Source organism: Hoplias malabaricus, chromosome 12, assembly GCF_029633855.1.
Source record: "Hoplias malabaricus isolate fHopMal1 chromosome 12, fHopMal1.hap1, whole genome shotgun sequence".
NCBI classification, from domain to species: domain Eukaryota; kingdom Metazoa; phylum Chordata; class Actinopteri; order Characiformes; family Erythrinidae; genus Hoplias; species Hoplias malabaricus.
Window position 1 is genome coordinate 29,902,082 of NC_089811.1, and position 13,240 is coordinate 29,915,321.

General features: G+C 35.8%; 1 protein-coding gene across 2 annotated transcripts in view; it reads left to right on the top strand.

Annotated features, from left to right (window-relative positions):
• The window catches only part of scel (sciellin), a 29,652-nt gene extending 16,463 nt beyond the window's left edge, over positions 1 to 13,189 (top strand). The window contains exons 1-35 of one of the 2 annotated variants that reach the window (XM_066686830.1): positions 547 to 638; positions 1,570 to 1,620; positions 3,616 to 3,721; positions 3,910 to 3,969; positions 4,069 to 4,158; positions 4,328 to 4,363; positions 4,727 to 4,771; positions 4,879 to 4,947; positions 5,037 to 5,096; positions 5,398 to 5,427; positions 5,568 to 5,621; positions 6,052 to 6,081; positions 6,198 to 6,260; positions 6,585 to 6,614; positions 6,754 to 6,807; positions 7,029 to 7,082; positions 7,498 to 7,527; positions 7,644 to 7,706; positions 8,032 to 8,061; positions 8,194 to 8,247; positions 8,469 to 8,543; positions 9,263 to 9,292; positions 9,525 to 9,581; positions 9,690 to 9,764; positions 11,069 to 11,131; positions 11,211 to 11,273; positions 11,366 to 11,440; positions 11,534 to 11,611; positions 11,712 to 11,774; positions 11,888 to 11,956; positions 12,040 to 12,096; positions 12,208 to 12,276; positions 12,351 to 12,462; positions 12,628 to 12,730; positions 12,824 to 13,189. In XM_066686830.1, coding sequence (XP_066542927.1) covers positions 1,584 to 1,620; positions 3,616 to 3,721; positions 3,910 to 3,969; positions 4,069 to 4,158; positions 4,328 to 4,363; positions 4,727 to 4,771; positions 4,879 to 4,947; positions 5,037 to 5,096; positions 5,398 to 5,427; positions 5,568 to 5,621; positions 6,052 to 6,081; positions 6,198 to 6,260; positions 6,585 to 6,614; positions 6,754 to 6,807; positions 7,029 to 7,082; positions 7,498 to 7,527; positions 7,644 to 7,706; positions 8,032 to 8,061; positions 8,194 to 8,247; positions 8,469 to 8,543; positions 9,263 to 9,292; positions 9,525 to 9,581; positions 9,690 to 9,764; positions 11,069 to 11,131; positions 11,211 to 11,273; positions 11,366 to 11,440; positions 11,534 to 11,611; positions 11,712 to 11,774; positions 11,888 to 11,956; positions 12,040 to 12,096; positions 12,208 to 12,276; positions 12,351 to 12,462; positions 12,628 to 12,730; positions 12,824 to 12,846 — 2,007 coding nt within the window. In that variant the 5' untranslated portion in view covers positions 547 to 638; positions 1,570 to 1,583 and the 3' untranslated portion in view covers positions 12,847 to 13,189. Of the gene's footprint in view, positions 1 to 546; positions 639 to 1,569; positions 1,621 to 3,615; positions 3,722 to 3,909; positions 3,970 to 4,068; positions 4,159 to 4,327; positions 4,364 to 4,726; positions 4,772 to 4,878; positions 4,948 to 5,036; positions 5,097 to 5,397; positions 5,428 to 5,567; positions 5,622 to 6,051; positions 6,082 to 6,197; positions 6,261 to 6,584; positions 6,615 to 6,753; positions 6,808 to 7,028; positions 7,083 to 7,497; positions 7,528 to 7,643; positions 7,707 to 8,031; positions 8,062 to 8,193; positions 8,248 to 8,468; positions 8,544 to 9,262; positions 9,293 to 9,524; positions 9,582 to 9,689; positions 9,765 to 11,068; positions 11,132 to 11,210; positions 11,274 to 11,365; positions 11,441 to 11,533; positions 11,612 to 11,711; positions 11,775 to 11,887; positions 11,957 to 12,039; positions 12,097 to 12,207; positions 12,277 to 12,350; positions 12,463 to 12,627; positions 12,731 to 12,823 lie in introns of those variants that run through there. The other variant, XM_066686831.1, reaches the window with a different exon arrangement.
• Positions 13,190 to 13,240: the final 51 nt, after the last annotated feature.

Consider the following 13,240-nt stretch of genomic DNA (forward strand, 5'->3'; position numbering starts at 1 on the left):
TATACCTTACTAGCTACCTGAATATTTGAAGAATTCTGAATATGATATATATTATATCTGGATGTTCTGCAGCCTTTTGCTATCTACAGCTCTGTTCATCATTTAAAAGATCTTTCTACAGTTTTCCAGATTTTTAACTAATTGAAAATTGTGAATTTGCACAGAACTAGCACACATTTTATACATTAATTTAAAACCCACTTGGTTTTATAATGATCAAAATGTGTAAGTTCAACCCTCTGAGCAGGTGTAAACCTGGAACGGTTTGAATAATGCTGGTTGTGCTGTGACAGATCTCTGAATTCTGTGTTTTAGAACTGTGTAAAGATACTTTCCATGACACATGACTCAGGGCCTAAAAATTTCTCCCACCCTCTACAGGCTTTAGGCTGTTGCCTAACTGGATGGGGTCAGAGGTGCTGATCCACCTGTCACGCATAAACACTAATCACACACTGATGTATCCATGGTGACAAGTCAGTAAGTGACTGTTCAGGTTTCTTTGGGGTTTGTGTACAGTGAGATGCCACACCTTCTGCCACCCTTAGTGTCTCCTCCCAGCAGGTCAAATACACTGGAACACACAGACACTCCGTAAAGATATTCACATTCAACTGTGGTTCACCTGAGACAGAAAGGTAGGTCTGCCCTTGGTATAAACAAGTGGTGTTTTTCCCGTCTTCCAGAACAGGAATATTGCCTTAGACGTGTTACTTGTGTTGTGTTTGTGTTGAATGTATTGTTGTCTTCTGGATTTGACATATTGTACAATAATTGTTGATACAGCTTTACTAGGCAGTTATAGTGAAACTATGAGTTATCATTATTTTCAGTTTGAGTGCTACTGTTGAACGGGTTGCACCTATGAATCTAATGGAAACAGCTGAATTTGAATTCTATGGATATCCCAACGTGAGCCGATTTGTTGTTATACAGAAGGACAGATATATGGCTTCGAGTAAACTGACATAGTCAGAGATTTCAACACAAAAGGCTACAGAAGGGCATAACATGCTTACAACTCACACCTGACCTGTGTTTAAAATAAAATTAAATCATGCAATAGCTGAACTACATTACATTACCATGGATGTGCAAATATAAATGATATGTTCCTAGAATCGTACAGTGAATTCCATCTCCAAAGCTAAAAGCATACCATTTCACTGAAGGCGTTGTATATTAGTGCTGTGTAAAGGACAAACAGATGTGCCATGGTGATGCGTATGTTCGTATAATTCCTGCCTACAAAGTGCTCAAGAGCTGCCAGGGGTGTGTTTGAGCAGGGTGTGCCTTTATGAGGGGCAAGACAGACAAGTTTTGCATTCAGAAAACTGTAATCGCAGGGTGGTGTCTGGCATTCAACCACAAACACCAAGGAGAAAGCAGAAATATAATTTTAGTATGAAACCCATTTTAATGCTTTGAGGAATCATAACTTGACACTGTCATGAAGCACGATCTTGACAAAAGCCTGGTAACAGCATCATTTTTTGTTGATAAATAATGTTTAAAAAAATCGTATATTACATCTATGCCATCTTATTCATATCTTTTTGCCTCCCAAAGCACCAGCATACACCATGTCTGGAAGCAGGAAATCATATCCTCCTCAAACATGTGAGCAAATGCTTTTCACCTTTATACTGCAATCATCTCTTCTAGAACTTTAAGGTCCTGCATCTCTAATATGTGAAGACATATTTCCACAATCTGAAAGTATATCCATTTGATTCATCTTAATAATGAGAGGCATTCTTAATATAATGACTGCCTCCTAATTATAACATACAATCTCTAAATAGTAAATTTGAAAATAATTTGAATGTACTTTGTAATTTGAACTAAATCATAACTATGATATAATAAGTCATAATAATGGGGAGCTTTCCTATTACGATTACATAATAAAAATGGCCATCTTTTTTCACACGGTGGAAACCAACTGTATCATACAAGTGGGCGGAAAAATGTGGCAGCAGTCTTCGTTTATTCTGTAGAATTCAATAACTGAATTAAATCTGCCAAACCACAACTGTGGTTAATTTTTAAATACACTCAACATGAATATGAATGTGTCGACAGTATTTGGCATACAATTTTTTTTAACATTTTTTAAAGTTTATTTCCTGTACAACTTAAAATGTTGTTATACATAAAGGGTCAAATATATAACCCCTTATGTTTGGTTAAATGTCTCCTAGCAAGTTGCACTTTGACCAGACACAAAGGGTAGCTATCAGCAAACTTCTGACTTAATACTTCTTGGATATTTGACCACTCTTCTTGTAGCATTCAATTTATTTATTTTTGTTTTTTTTGGCACAGTCACCAAATGTTGAGGTTTGGTCTTTGGGAAAGCCATTAACAAGCTTAATGTTAACCTGCTTTATCCTGTCCACAACCAGATCTGATGTGTGTTTGAAGTCACTGTCCTGTTGGAAAACCCATTTGTGTCCATGTTTCAAACATTCAACTGATTGTCTGAGGTTACCCTCTTTATAGAATGTACAAGGACCATTGGCAGCAAAACAGTCCCACAGTTTAATGCTAACAGCTCAATGCAATACAGTTGGTATATAAAAAGTTCAAAATTGTTATGACATTCATGTCCATACTGAGGGTATGTAAATGTCTAGCTACGGTTGGTGCATTGTTTCTGTACTAAAACTTATATCTCTATTTGTGTTGTTTTGAATTTTTTTGAACATAGTTTGAAAACAGCTGCCATTTATATCATGTCTATTTCATAAAAACAAACCAAAAACATTTCAAAATAACTATAAAACAGGAAATATACTGGCATTCAATTACATTTCAAATGATCATATTCTTCCCTTCTTATGTAAAGTTATGTATCTGTACATACGAGCTATTGTTCAGACATCAATGAATTATTGAAGTCACATTTGTCTGACTTTAATTTTTTTAAATAAAAAAATTTTTGATGAGTATGAATACCAGTGATGCACAACGATATGGATGATATGATGCGGAATTATATCAGTATCAGCAGATAATTGCTTTTTTAAAGATTATCAGCTTTGTGCCACTTTGATTTTGCTGAGATATTTATATTATGTCAGATAAAAACCGGGTGACAAAAAATTACAAAATAAACTTCCCCATCTAACAGTGTGGAGAAGCAGAAAGGCAGTGCCGAAGCGCTTATTTCTGTATTTTGTTTGTTTAAAAGAGTTACATTGTTATAGGTATATTGGTGTTTATTTGTGTTTAACCCTTTGCTTTATGTTAATGTTTATGTATTTATTATTAATATTTTTATTAGTTTGAGGAGATCTATAATTTAATTTAACGCTAATTTAACAGTTAGCTAAATAAATGTGCTTAACAAGTTTTTTTAGGAGACGTTCATTTTATTGATTGTGTAGAGTTGGTTGTTAAAATGTTATGCAAATAAGTGTTACATTTATCAGCAATGTTAATCCTGGGTATCTTCAGTATTTTATAAATGTGTTTATCTGCATTGGTATCCGCGTCTACAGATATGTACGTGTATAATGTCGGATTTGGAAATTGGCCCACAATTCTCATATCTCGTTCATCCCTAATGAATACATATACATGCATCAATTAAATGCTGTTAAACTGCAGATAACAGCAGCCCCAAGAATGTGGTGGAGGACAGCAAGAAGAAGACATCCCTGTTAAAGGACAACAGCTGGATCAAGAAGGATGTAAACAGTGATAAAGTTGTGGAGTGAGTTAACATTTAAACATACAAAATTGTAATTAAATCCTCTTTCAGACAGTTTGACCTAGTACTTTACTGGGAAAGATTCAGATGTTTGACATTGTTGCATCATTTAAAGAAATAATACTATGTACAATGATAATATTGTTCCTGCCAAAAGCTGAAATCTTTCTGTCCTGCTACACATTTTACAGCCAAGACTCAAATTTTGGTAGAGCAGTACTAAACCGGACTCGATCCAATGATCTTAACAGGTACAAATCTTTATTGGCTTACATTCTTCCTCATATAATAAAATCTGTTCCTTCTGCATACATGTATTGTAATATGCTTTTGCATATTATTGCCTGAAGCTCTCCAGATGAAACAACCTCAATAACCACTACCACAAGCACATCCATCAGTCAACCCCAAAAATCCTCAGTCCAGAGCATGACCAAAAGGTAATGCCTGAATCATATATGTAAGCTCACCTCACACAGTAAAAGCACGAATGCATTTGTCATGTTATTATAAAACAGAAAGCAATAAAAATGCATTTAATGTAAGAACTGAATAAAGTAAAAGCAGTGTTAAATCTTGTAATGTTTCCCAAATATTTTCTTTCCTCAGATTCGATGCAAATAAGGATGCATCAGATGCTCACGGGTAAACTTTATGTGGCATTCTATATATTTATTTATATTATTAATATGCTGAAACTTGTCAGGAATAAAGCAGAAAATGTACATTTACCATAAAATTGCACAGATGCCTCAACACCATCATTTTTAATCTAAATATATAATGTGTCCACTCTTTGCTGCTCTTACAGCTTCTATTTTTTTTTTGAGGGACTCACTTCCCCTTCTTTATGTTAGTGAATTATCTTATATTTAATATCTTCTTTTATTTTAGCTGGTATATAAACACCTTACACTTAATGTGTAAACACTGAATATGAAATATTTTGCAAGGTATCATACACCACAAAAATGTTTTAAATATTTTAAAAATATCATTCCTTTAAAGGAAAACCCAGACTCGTGTTGTAACTACCGAAACCTCAAATAAAGGGTATGAAAATGATTTAACTTCATAAAAATCTGATTCAAATATTATCAAAAGCTAAAAAATTGACATATGAAATAAAAATTGTTATTTTGGTGTTTATTTTACATCAGTTCCAGGACCTCAAGTGTTTCCAAGACAGAACTAGTCACTGTGACCACTTCCAAGGACTCCACAGATCAGTAAGTGATGAATGTATGTTTGAAGTATGGATCAGTAGGTTATTTTCTAATAAATAAAAGAAATGCACTGACTATCTTTTCATGTTCAGAGTCGATAACAAAACGGTCAGTTCAGTAACACCCACTTCGCCCATCAAAACCACTAAAAGGTAAACACAGTCCACCCACAAAGTTTAGATTGGTAAAAATCTCAATCTTTAAAACAGCACTAAAACATGCTCCAGCATCTAACAAGCACACACCGTGTTTGACACACATTAATTAACAGCACACTTTGTGGAGCATTATGTTTAATTTGAGTGAGTAAGTATGTGAGTGGATGTAACGGTGTGTGAGTGAGTAATTGAGTGAATGAGTGACTGACAAACTGACCGAATGTGAGTGAATTACAAACCAGCTCATTTATGTTACTTTAAATGCTATGATAACTGTCTAAATGTTTTCTCACAGAACTTCATCTGTGACATTGGATCAAACAACGTAGGTAGCATTATTCCTCTTAATGTTCTATTGTATTTTTAACAGTCATTAGTGAAATGGATAGTGCTGCTGAGAGTATGAATTCTGATCATTTGATTTATTTACATAAATAAATGCACTCATTCTCTTCTTATGTTCAGTGTGGACAACAAACCAGTGTCATCACCAACTTCCACCATCAAAACAACTGTGAGGTAAACACAATCCTCAGTGCCTTCTCCTGACACACAAAGTTCAAACTGGTATCATTTCGATACTGACATTCTTAGAAATTCATCTTCATATTAACAGCATGAAAACCTGTACCAATCATAAAGAAATTCCAATATCTAACAAAAGATACACTGTTGCTGTTATTAATGCAAATCACTGACTACCACAAATTGTGGAGCTTTTTTTATAAAATGAGTGAGTGAGTGAGTGAGTGAGTGAATAAAAGAGTAAATAAGTGAGTGATTGAGAATGGGAAAGAGAATGTGAGTATGAGCAAGTGAGTGGGTATGAGTAAGAGAATGAATATGAGTAAGTGAATAAGTGAGTGATTGAGGGTAGAATAACAAATTAAAATAGTACCACTACCAAAAAACTATTACCACCAAATTCATAACACTTCCTATTTTACAGAACTTCATCTGTGGCATCTGATCCAACAAAGTAGGTGAACTTATTCCTGTTAATCCACTAGTGTAATTATGTAACACATTAATTAGGTTGCTCATGCTTTGATTTATTTACTTGAATAAATAAATTCACTCTCTATTCATGATCAGAGTGGAAAGCAAAACTGTCAAACCAGTGTCTTCAACAGCATCCACCATCACAACCACTACAAGGTAAACACCATGCTCTGCACCTCCTCCTGACACACAAGTTCAAATTTGCCAGATATCAGATATAAATTTTGGATATTCACCTCTCATCTTATACTACACATTTAACAAGGGCATTCTGCAATTAAATCAAATTTGTAAATAGCTCCCCGTATAGAGCATTTGATTAAGATGAGTGAGTATGTGAATGAGAGAGAGAGTGTGAGCGAGTGAATAAATGAGTAAATAACAAACCAGTCCCATGAAGTGTTTTGCATCTAAAAAACACAACCATCATAAAAACTAACTCCACCAAATCTAAGCGCAATCACATCACTTATTTTACAGAACTACACCTGTGACATCTGATCCAATAATGTAAGTGGATTTGTCCATGTTAATCTGCTGTTTAGTTTAAACAATGCATTATTTAAATTGACATTGTTGAGTGCACCTTAATTAATAGACCAAAAACAAACAAACAAAAATCAATCTCTCACTCTCTTCTCATGTACAGAGTGGACAGCAAAAAAGTGACATCAGTAACTTCCACCACCAAAACCACTACAAGGTAAAAACAATCCTGAATGAGTGTTCAATCCAAATCCAAATGCTATAATAACCCTTTGAACTTCCTCTGTGACACTTGATCCAACAATATAAATGTCATTATTCATTATTAATCCATCACTGTACTTGGGCAACACATTAAGTGGATATTGCTGATGCATGCATATTGATCATTTGCTTTATTTATTATGATTAATGCTTTAACTCTCTGTTCATGTTCAGTGTGGACAGCAATACAGTGACATCACCAACTTCCACCATCAAAACAACTGTGAGGTAAACACAATCCTCAGTGCCTTCTCCTGACACACAAAGTTCAAACTGGTATCATTTCGATACTGACATTCTTAGAAATTCATCTTCATATTAACAGCATGAAAACCTGTACCAACCATAAAGAAATTCCAATATCTAACAAAAGATACACTGTTGCTGTTATTAATACAAATCATTGACTACCACAAATTGTGGAGCTTTTTTTTATAAAATGAGCGAGTGAGTGAGTGAATAAAAGAGTAAATAAGCGAGTGATTGAGTATGGGAAAGAGAATGTGAGTATGAGCAAGTGAGTGGGTATGAGTAAGAGAATGAATATGAGTAAGTGAGTAATTGAGGGTAGAATAACAAATTAAAATAGTACCACTACCAAAAAACTATTACCACCAAATTCATAACACTTCCTATTTTACAGAACTTCATCTGTTGCATCTGATCCAATAAAGTAGGTGAACTTATTCCTATTAATCCACTAGTGTAATTATGTAACACATTAATTAGGTTGCTCATGCTTTGATTTATTTACTTGAATAAATAAATTCACTCTCTATTCATGATCAGAGTGGAAAGCAAAACTGTCAAACCAGTGTCTTCAACAGCATCCACCATCACAACCACTACAAGGTAAACACCATGCTCTGCACCTCCTCCTGACACACAAGTTCAAATTTGCCAGATATCAGATATAAATTTTGGATATTCACCTCTCATCTTATACTACACATTTAACAAGGGCATTCTGCAATTAAATCAAATTTGTAAATAGCTCCCCGTATAGAGCATTTTGATTAAGATGAGTGAGTATGTGAATGAGAGAGAGAGTGTGAGCGAGTGAATAAATGAGTAAATAACAAACCAGTCCCATGAAGTGCTTTGCATCTAAAAAACACAACCACCATAAAAACTAACTCCACCAAATCTAAGTGCAATCACATCACTTATTTTACAGAACTACACCTGTGACATCTGATCCAATAATGTAAGTGGATTTGTCCATGTTAATCTGCTGTTTAATTAAATTTATTTAAATTAACATTGTTGAGTGCACCTTAATTAATAGACCAAAAACAAACAAACAAAAATCAATCTCTCACTCTCTTCTCATGTACAGAGTGGACAGCAAAAAAGTGACGTCAGTAACTTCCACCACCAAAACCACTACAAGGTAAAAACAATCCTGAATGAGTGTTCATTCCAAATCCAAATGCTATAATAACCCTTTGAACTTCCTCTGTGACACTTGATCCAACAATATAAATGTCATTATTCATTATTAATCCATCACTGTACTTGGGCAACACATTAAGTGGATATTGCTGATGCATGCATATTGATCATTTGCTTTATTTATTATGATTAATGCTTTAACTCTCTGTTCATGTTCAGTGTGGACAGCAATATCCAACTTCCATTAAAGCAAATTTGTCCATCACCAACTTCAAACACCAAAACCACTACAAGGTAAACACTAGCTGCAGTGCCACCCCTACACATAAATTAAAGCTGGTCGTATTTCCATACTAATTTTTGGATAAATTAGTATGCTAGTAAGTGAATGAGTAAGTGTTTGAGTATGTATGTGAGTGAATGAACAAGTGAGTGTGAAAGTGATTGAACGAGTGAATGTTTCAGTGAGAGAAGGAGTTTGTGTGAGTGTTGAAGTGAGACATTGAATGAGTGACTGATTAAGTGTTCAAATGAGTGAATTTGTATGTGAGTGAACCCACACCATCACTGTCATGGCTGGGCAGGACAGACAAGGGAGGTGGATGTACACCCAAGGAATTTTATTAACAATGACAGAATCAAAATAAACACGGGTAATACAGACAGTATGAAGACAAGACTAAACTAAACCAAACTGAATGAAACAAGGACAGACAGGAAACAATCGTGAACCAGGGTAGATACATGTAAACACAGAGACACAGAAACACATATATACACACATAAGAACTGACAAGGGGGCACTGAAATAAAGGGACTATATATACACACAGCACAGACAAGGAACACCTGGGGACAATTGGACAGTGGCGGGACTAAGGCAGAGACAGATAAAAACAATAACAGAGCCATGTGCTAAATAAGCACATGGTGAGAAAAACAGACAGGACAGGGCCAGGGGGTGACAATTACCACCAGCTCCAAATGTTTTAATAACTCTTTCTGTTTTACAGAACAGAATCTGTGACATCGGATCCAGAAATGTAGGTGCCCTTATTTCTGTTCAGCTGTTGAAGTGGATATTGCTATTCAATATATCCTTTCAAGTGTGTCTTTACTTGGATTATGGCACACACAATAAAGTGAACTAAGAAAAGCATTTCAAATATTTAAAAGGTCACTTCCACACCCAGCTGTTTTACTGTGACACACCTTGTTTTAAGACATTCTTTTTTCCAGGACGAATTTAAAAAACACAATGCATTTCCCTTTCAGTACTTTCACTGCTACAACTGTCAAAGACGGCACAATAAAGACTGTAACCACTAACAGGTAGAAACAATGGGCAGTAAAGTTTATTTTGTGCATTCGCCATAATTATTTTACAAACGTATGTTTCTTTGTATTATTACAGTTTACTTCATAATTATATTTTCTCAGGACATCATCAGTGAAATCACCAACCAAAGCAGAAGCAATCACTGAGAAGATACTCTCAGATTCAACCAATATTGGGTAAATGTTTATTAGCACAGATCAGCTGAATATATTTCAGGTGTTACTGAGACAATCAAGGCCTTCATTTCTTGCTCGTTTGTCATCCTTAAAATAGAGAGTGTGCCTTGTACTTCTGTAGGTTTGCTTGCTCTGGAAGGCAGAGAGCCACATTGATCAGATTCTCTCATCACTTTCCTGTGTCTGCAGTTTACACTACAAGCAAAAATCCTGCTGCCTTCACTCCAGTCATTCACTTAGTGTCCCAGGCCTGCTTTAGTTAAAGAAAGTTAAATGTAACCTCAAGCCATTCGCATTCAGTAGTAATCTGCTTAGACTTATTTGGATTTAAGTAGAAGGGTCAAAGCCTGCCAGCTATTTGTTCATACATTCATCACATAGAGCTCATAAACTGTTTAACTGAGTGAAATGGTGGTAAACTGTGTTATACGTCTTTAAAGGAAACCTCAAACTCAGCCTTCAGTGGTAATTACAGAGGCCCCAAACAATAGATACTAGCATGACTTTATGAATTTAATGAATGTCAGTAAACGTGGCAAAAGTACAACGTAATATAAAAATCCTCTTCAGAATTTCATTCCAGGTGTCTGATTGCTCAAATAATCTCAAGTCAGCGTCGGTGAAGTCATGGCAATTGCAATAAATAAATTCATTCATTCATTCATTATCTGTAACCGCTTATCCAATTCAGGGTCGCGGTGCCTACCTGGAATCATTGGACGCAAGGCAGGAATATACCCTGGAGGGGGCGCCAGTCCTTCACAGGGCAACACAGACACACACACACATTCACTCACACACTCACACCTACGGGCACTTTTGAGTCGCCAATCCACCTGCAACGTGTGTTTTTGGACTGTGGGAGGAAACTGGAGCACCCGGAGGAAACCCACACTGACACAGGGAGAACACACCAACTCCTCACAGTCAATTCAGGGTCACGGTGGGTCCAGAGCCTACCTGGAATCATTGGGCGCAAGGCGGGAATATAACCTGGAGGGGGCGCCAGTCCTTCACAGGGCAACACAGACAGACACACACACACATTCACTCACACACTCACACCTACCGGCACTTTTGAGTCGCCAATCCACCCACCAACGTGTGTTTTTGGACTGTGGGAGGAAACCGGAGCACCCGGAGGAAACCCACGCAGACACGAGGGCAATAAATAAATAAATAGAGCAAATTTTACATTATGGACCTGAATTAGCCAATTCTGAAAATCAGAAATTAGAATAAACAAAATGTAAAAACTGGTGACTGGTGAAATAATGACCAGAATCTCTTTTTTTCTGTTCCAGAAGCTCCAATGTTTCCAAGACAGAGATTATCACAGTGACCACCTCCAAGGAGACCACAGATAAGTAAGTGATGGATTTATGTATGAAATTTTGTCACAGGACTATTTTTACAAGAAAATCACTGACCTGTTCCATTGTTCAGGGACGACAGTAAAACCATCAAGTCAGCCACAATGCCAACTTCACCCATAAAAACCACATCAAGGTATACATCTTCCTCACTCCCTCACACACACAATTTCAAATTCATAAAATTTCCATGTCAACTTTTGTAAACGGTCTTTATCTTATGAACAGCACCAAATCCTACTCTAAGTATAATGATTCTCCCACATCAAAGATCACAAGTAAAACCATTACCACCAAATCCAGGTGAGAACCCCAGTATGAACTATATATTTCACTATTTTTGGACAGCAAAGATATCAGTATGACCAAGTAAAATTATTGAATACTTTTATTCAGTGCTGAGGACCAGTTGTTTGATAGCCTTGTACCAACATCGATCAAGACAGTTCAATCAGCACCTGACACCAGCAGCAGGTAAGGCATGCAGGGTGGGGTCTTCTTATTTTTTCTGGCAGCATGTGGCCTTTTGTGCTTACTTCCCAACAGTGCTTTTACATATTTTGTGTTTTCATAGCTACGAGCAAAGCAGTATAACCAGTCCTACGACCTACAGCAAAACCCAATACATAAAAAGCAGGTACACATTCTCATTTGGGCTCTGGTGTTCGCATGACCATATTCAAAAGCTTCATAGTGCAATCACATTGCAAACTTAACACCAATTAAAATGACATTTTATCGATTCCACAGAGATGGGGATTACCTTTCTGATACAGTGGTCACCAAAACAGTCAAGACTGTGTCCTCAACGCAAGACAGGTGAGTTCAACTTTTGATTGATGAAGTGCAGATAATCTAATTTGTGAACATTTACATTTTATTAATTTATTTTTTGCTCAAAGATATGAACGACGCAGTGGATCCACCAAAACATACACTACAACATTTACGGACAGCAGGTGAATTTGAATTAGGAAAAAAGCAAACAAACACAACGTATAATTAAAATTCTTTACATAATTGCTTTTATTTTCTTTAATATGTATGATTTGGTGCAATATCCTCTGCAGGCCTGAAGACTTTCTCTCTGATACCTACACCTCAAAAAGTGTGAAAACATTGTACACAGCACCTGAGAGGTAGGATTAAACAGCACTTCTTTTTTTTTCCTTTCACTTGGGACAGCATTTGTGACATGATTATTACTTTACAGTAGGAGAATCAATGAGAAGGATCTTTGCACATTCTGTCATAAACCAATGCTCTCTGATATCAAGATGATTCTGGAAGATATGAATATACAATGTCATGCTACTTGTTTCAAGGTAAAGCTTTCATTTTTGTTTATCATCTGAAATAGTCTTCAAACAACATTGAACAAATAACTGAAATATGATTTTACCATTTGTAGAATACCCAGATTATTAAATTTAATTTAACCTCAAATTTGATCAAAGTACTCTGCCACTCTGTGGATATCTCTGTAACAGTGTGATGTGTGTAAGAATTCTCTGGGACATCTGAAGGCTGGAGACAGCATGTGGGTTTATCAGAGGGCTGTGCACTGTGAGAGTTGCTTTGGTGTCACCAGGGGTAAGACAGTACCACTTTCTGATTCAGATGATTATTGTGCAGTGATCATGTAATAAAGCTTCATCTAAAACAACAAACCTGCTTCTTTTACAGATAAGTGGCGCTGCATAAGCTAAAAGAGGTCCCATCACTGAAGCTAACACACAAGACTAAAATACAAAGTAATTAAGGAACTCAATATAACAATTAAGAGTACTTTTGTTAGGTGATGGAAAAATGTTTTTATATAGTGCATATTTCATCTTAAAACCTTTTAAACTTCTTTTTAATGTTTAAAAGATTGGGAACTTTAATAGAAACAAGAGCATTTGGGTAAAGGACCTATTTTGATTTGGACTACTTTGTTATAATATTATATTTCACATATATATTTCTGATGAACAAACTGAAGTGAGCTTGTCAGTCACATATGTTTTTTGCTTGATTTGTCCATTCTGTTATAGAATTAAATAAAAAACTAGTGTCCCTTATTTGTGTGTGCTTTAAAATTATTTATTCAATTATTCAACA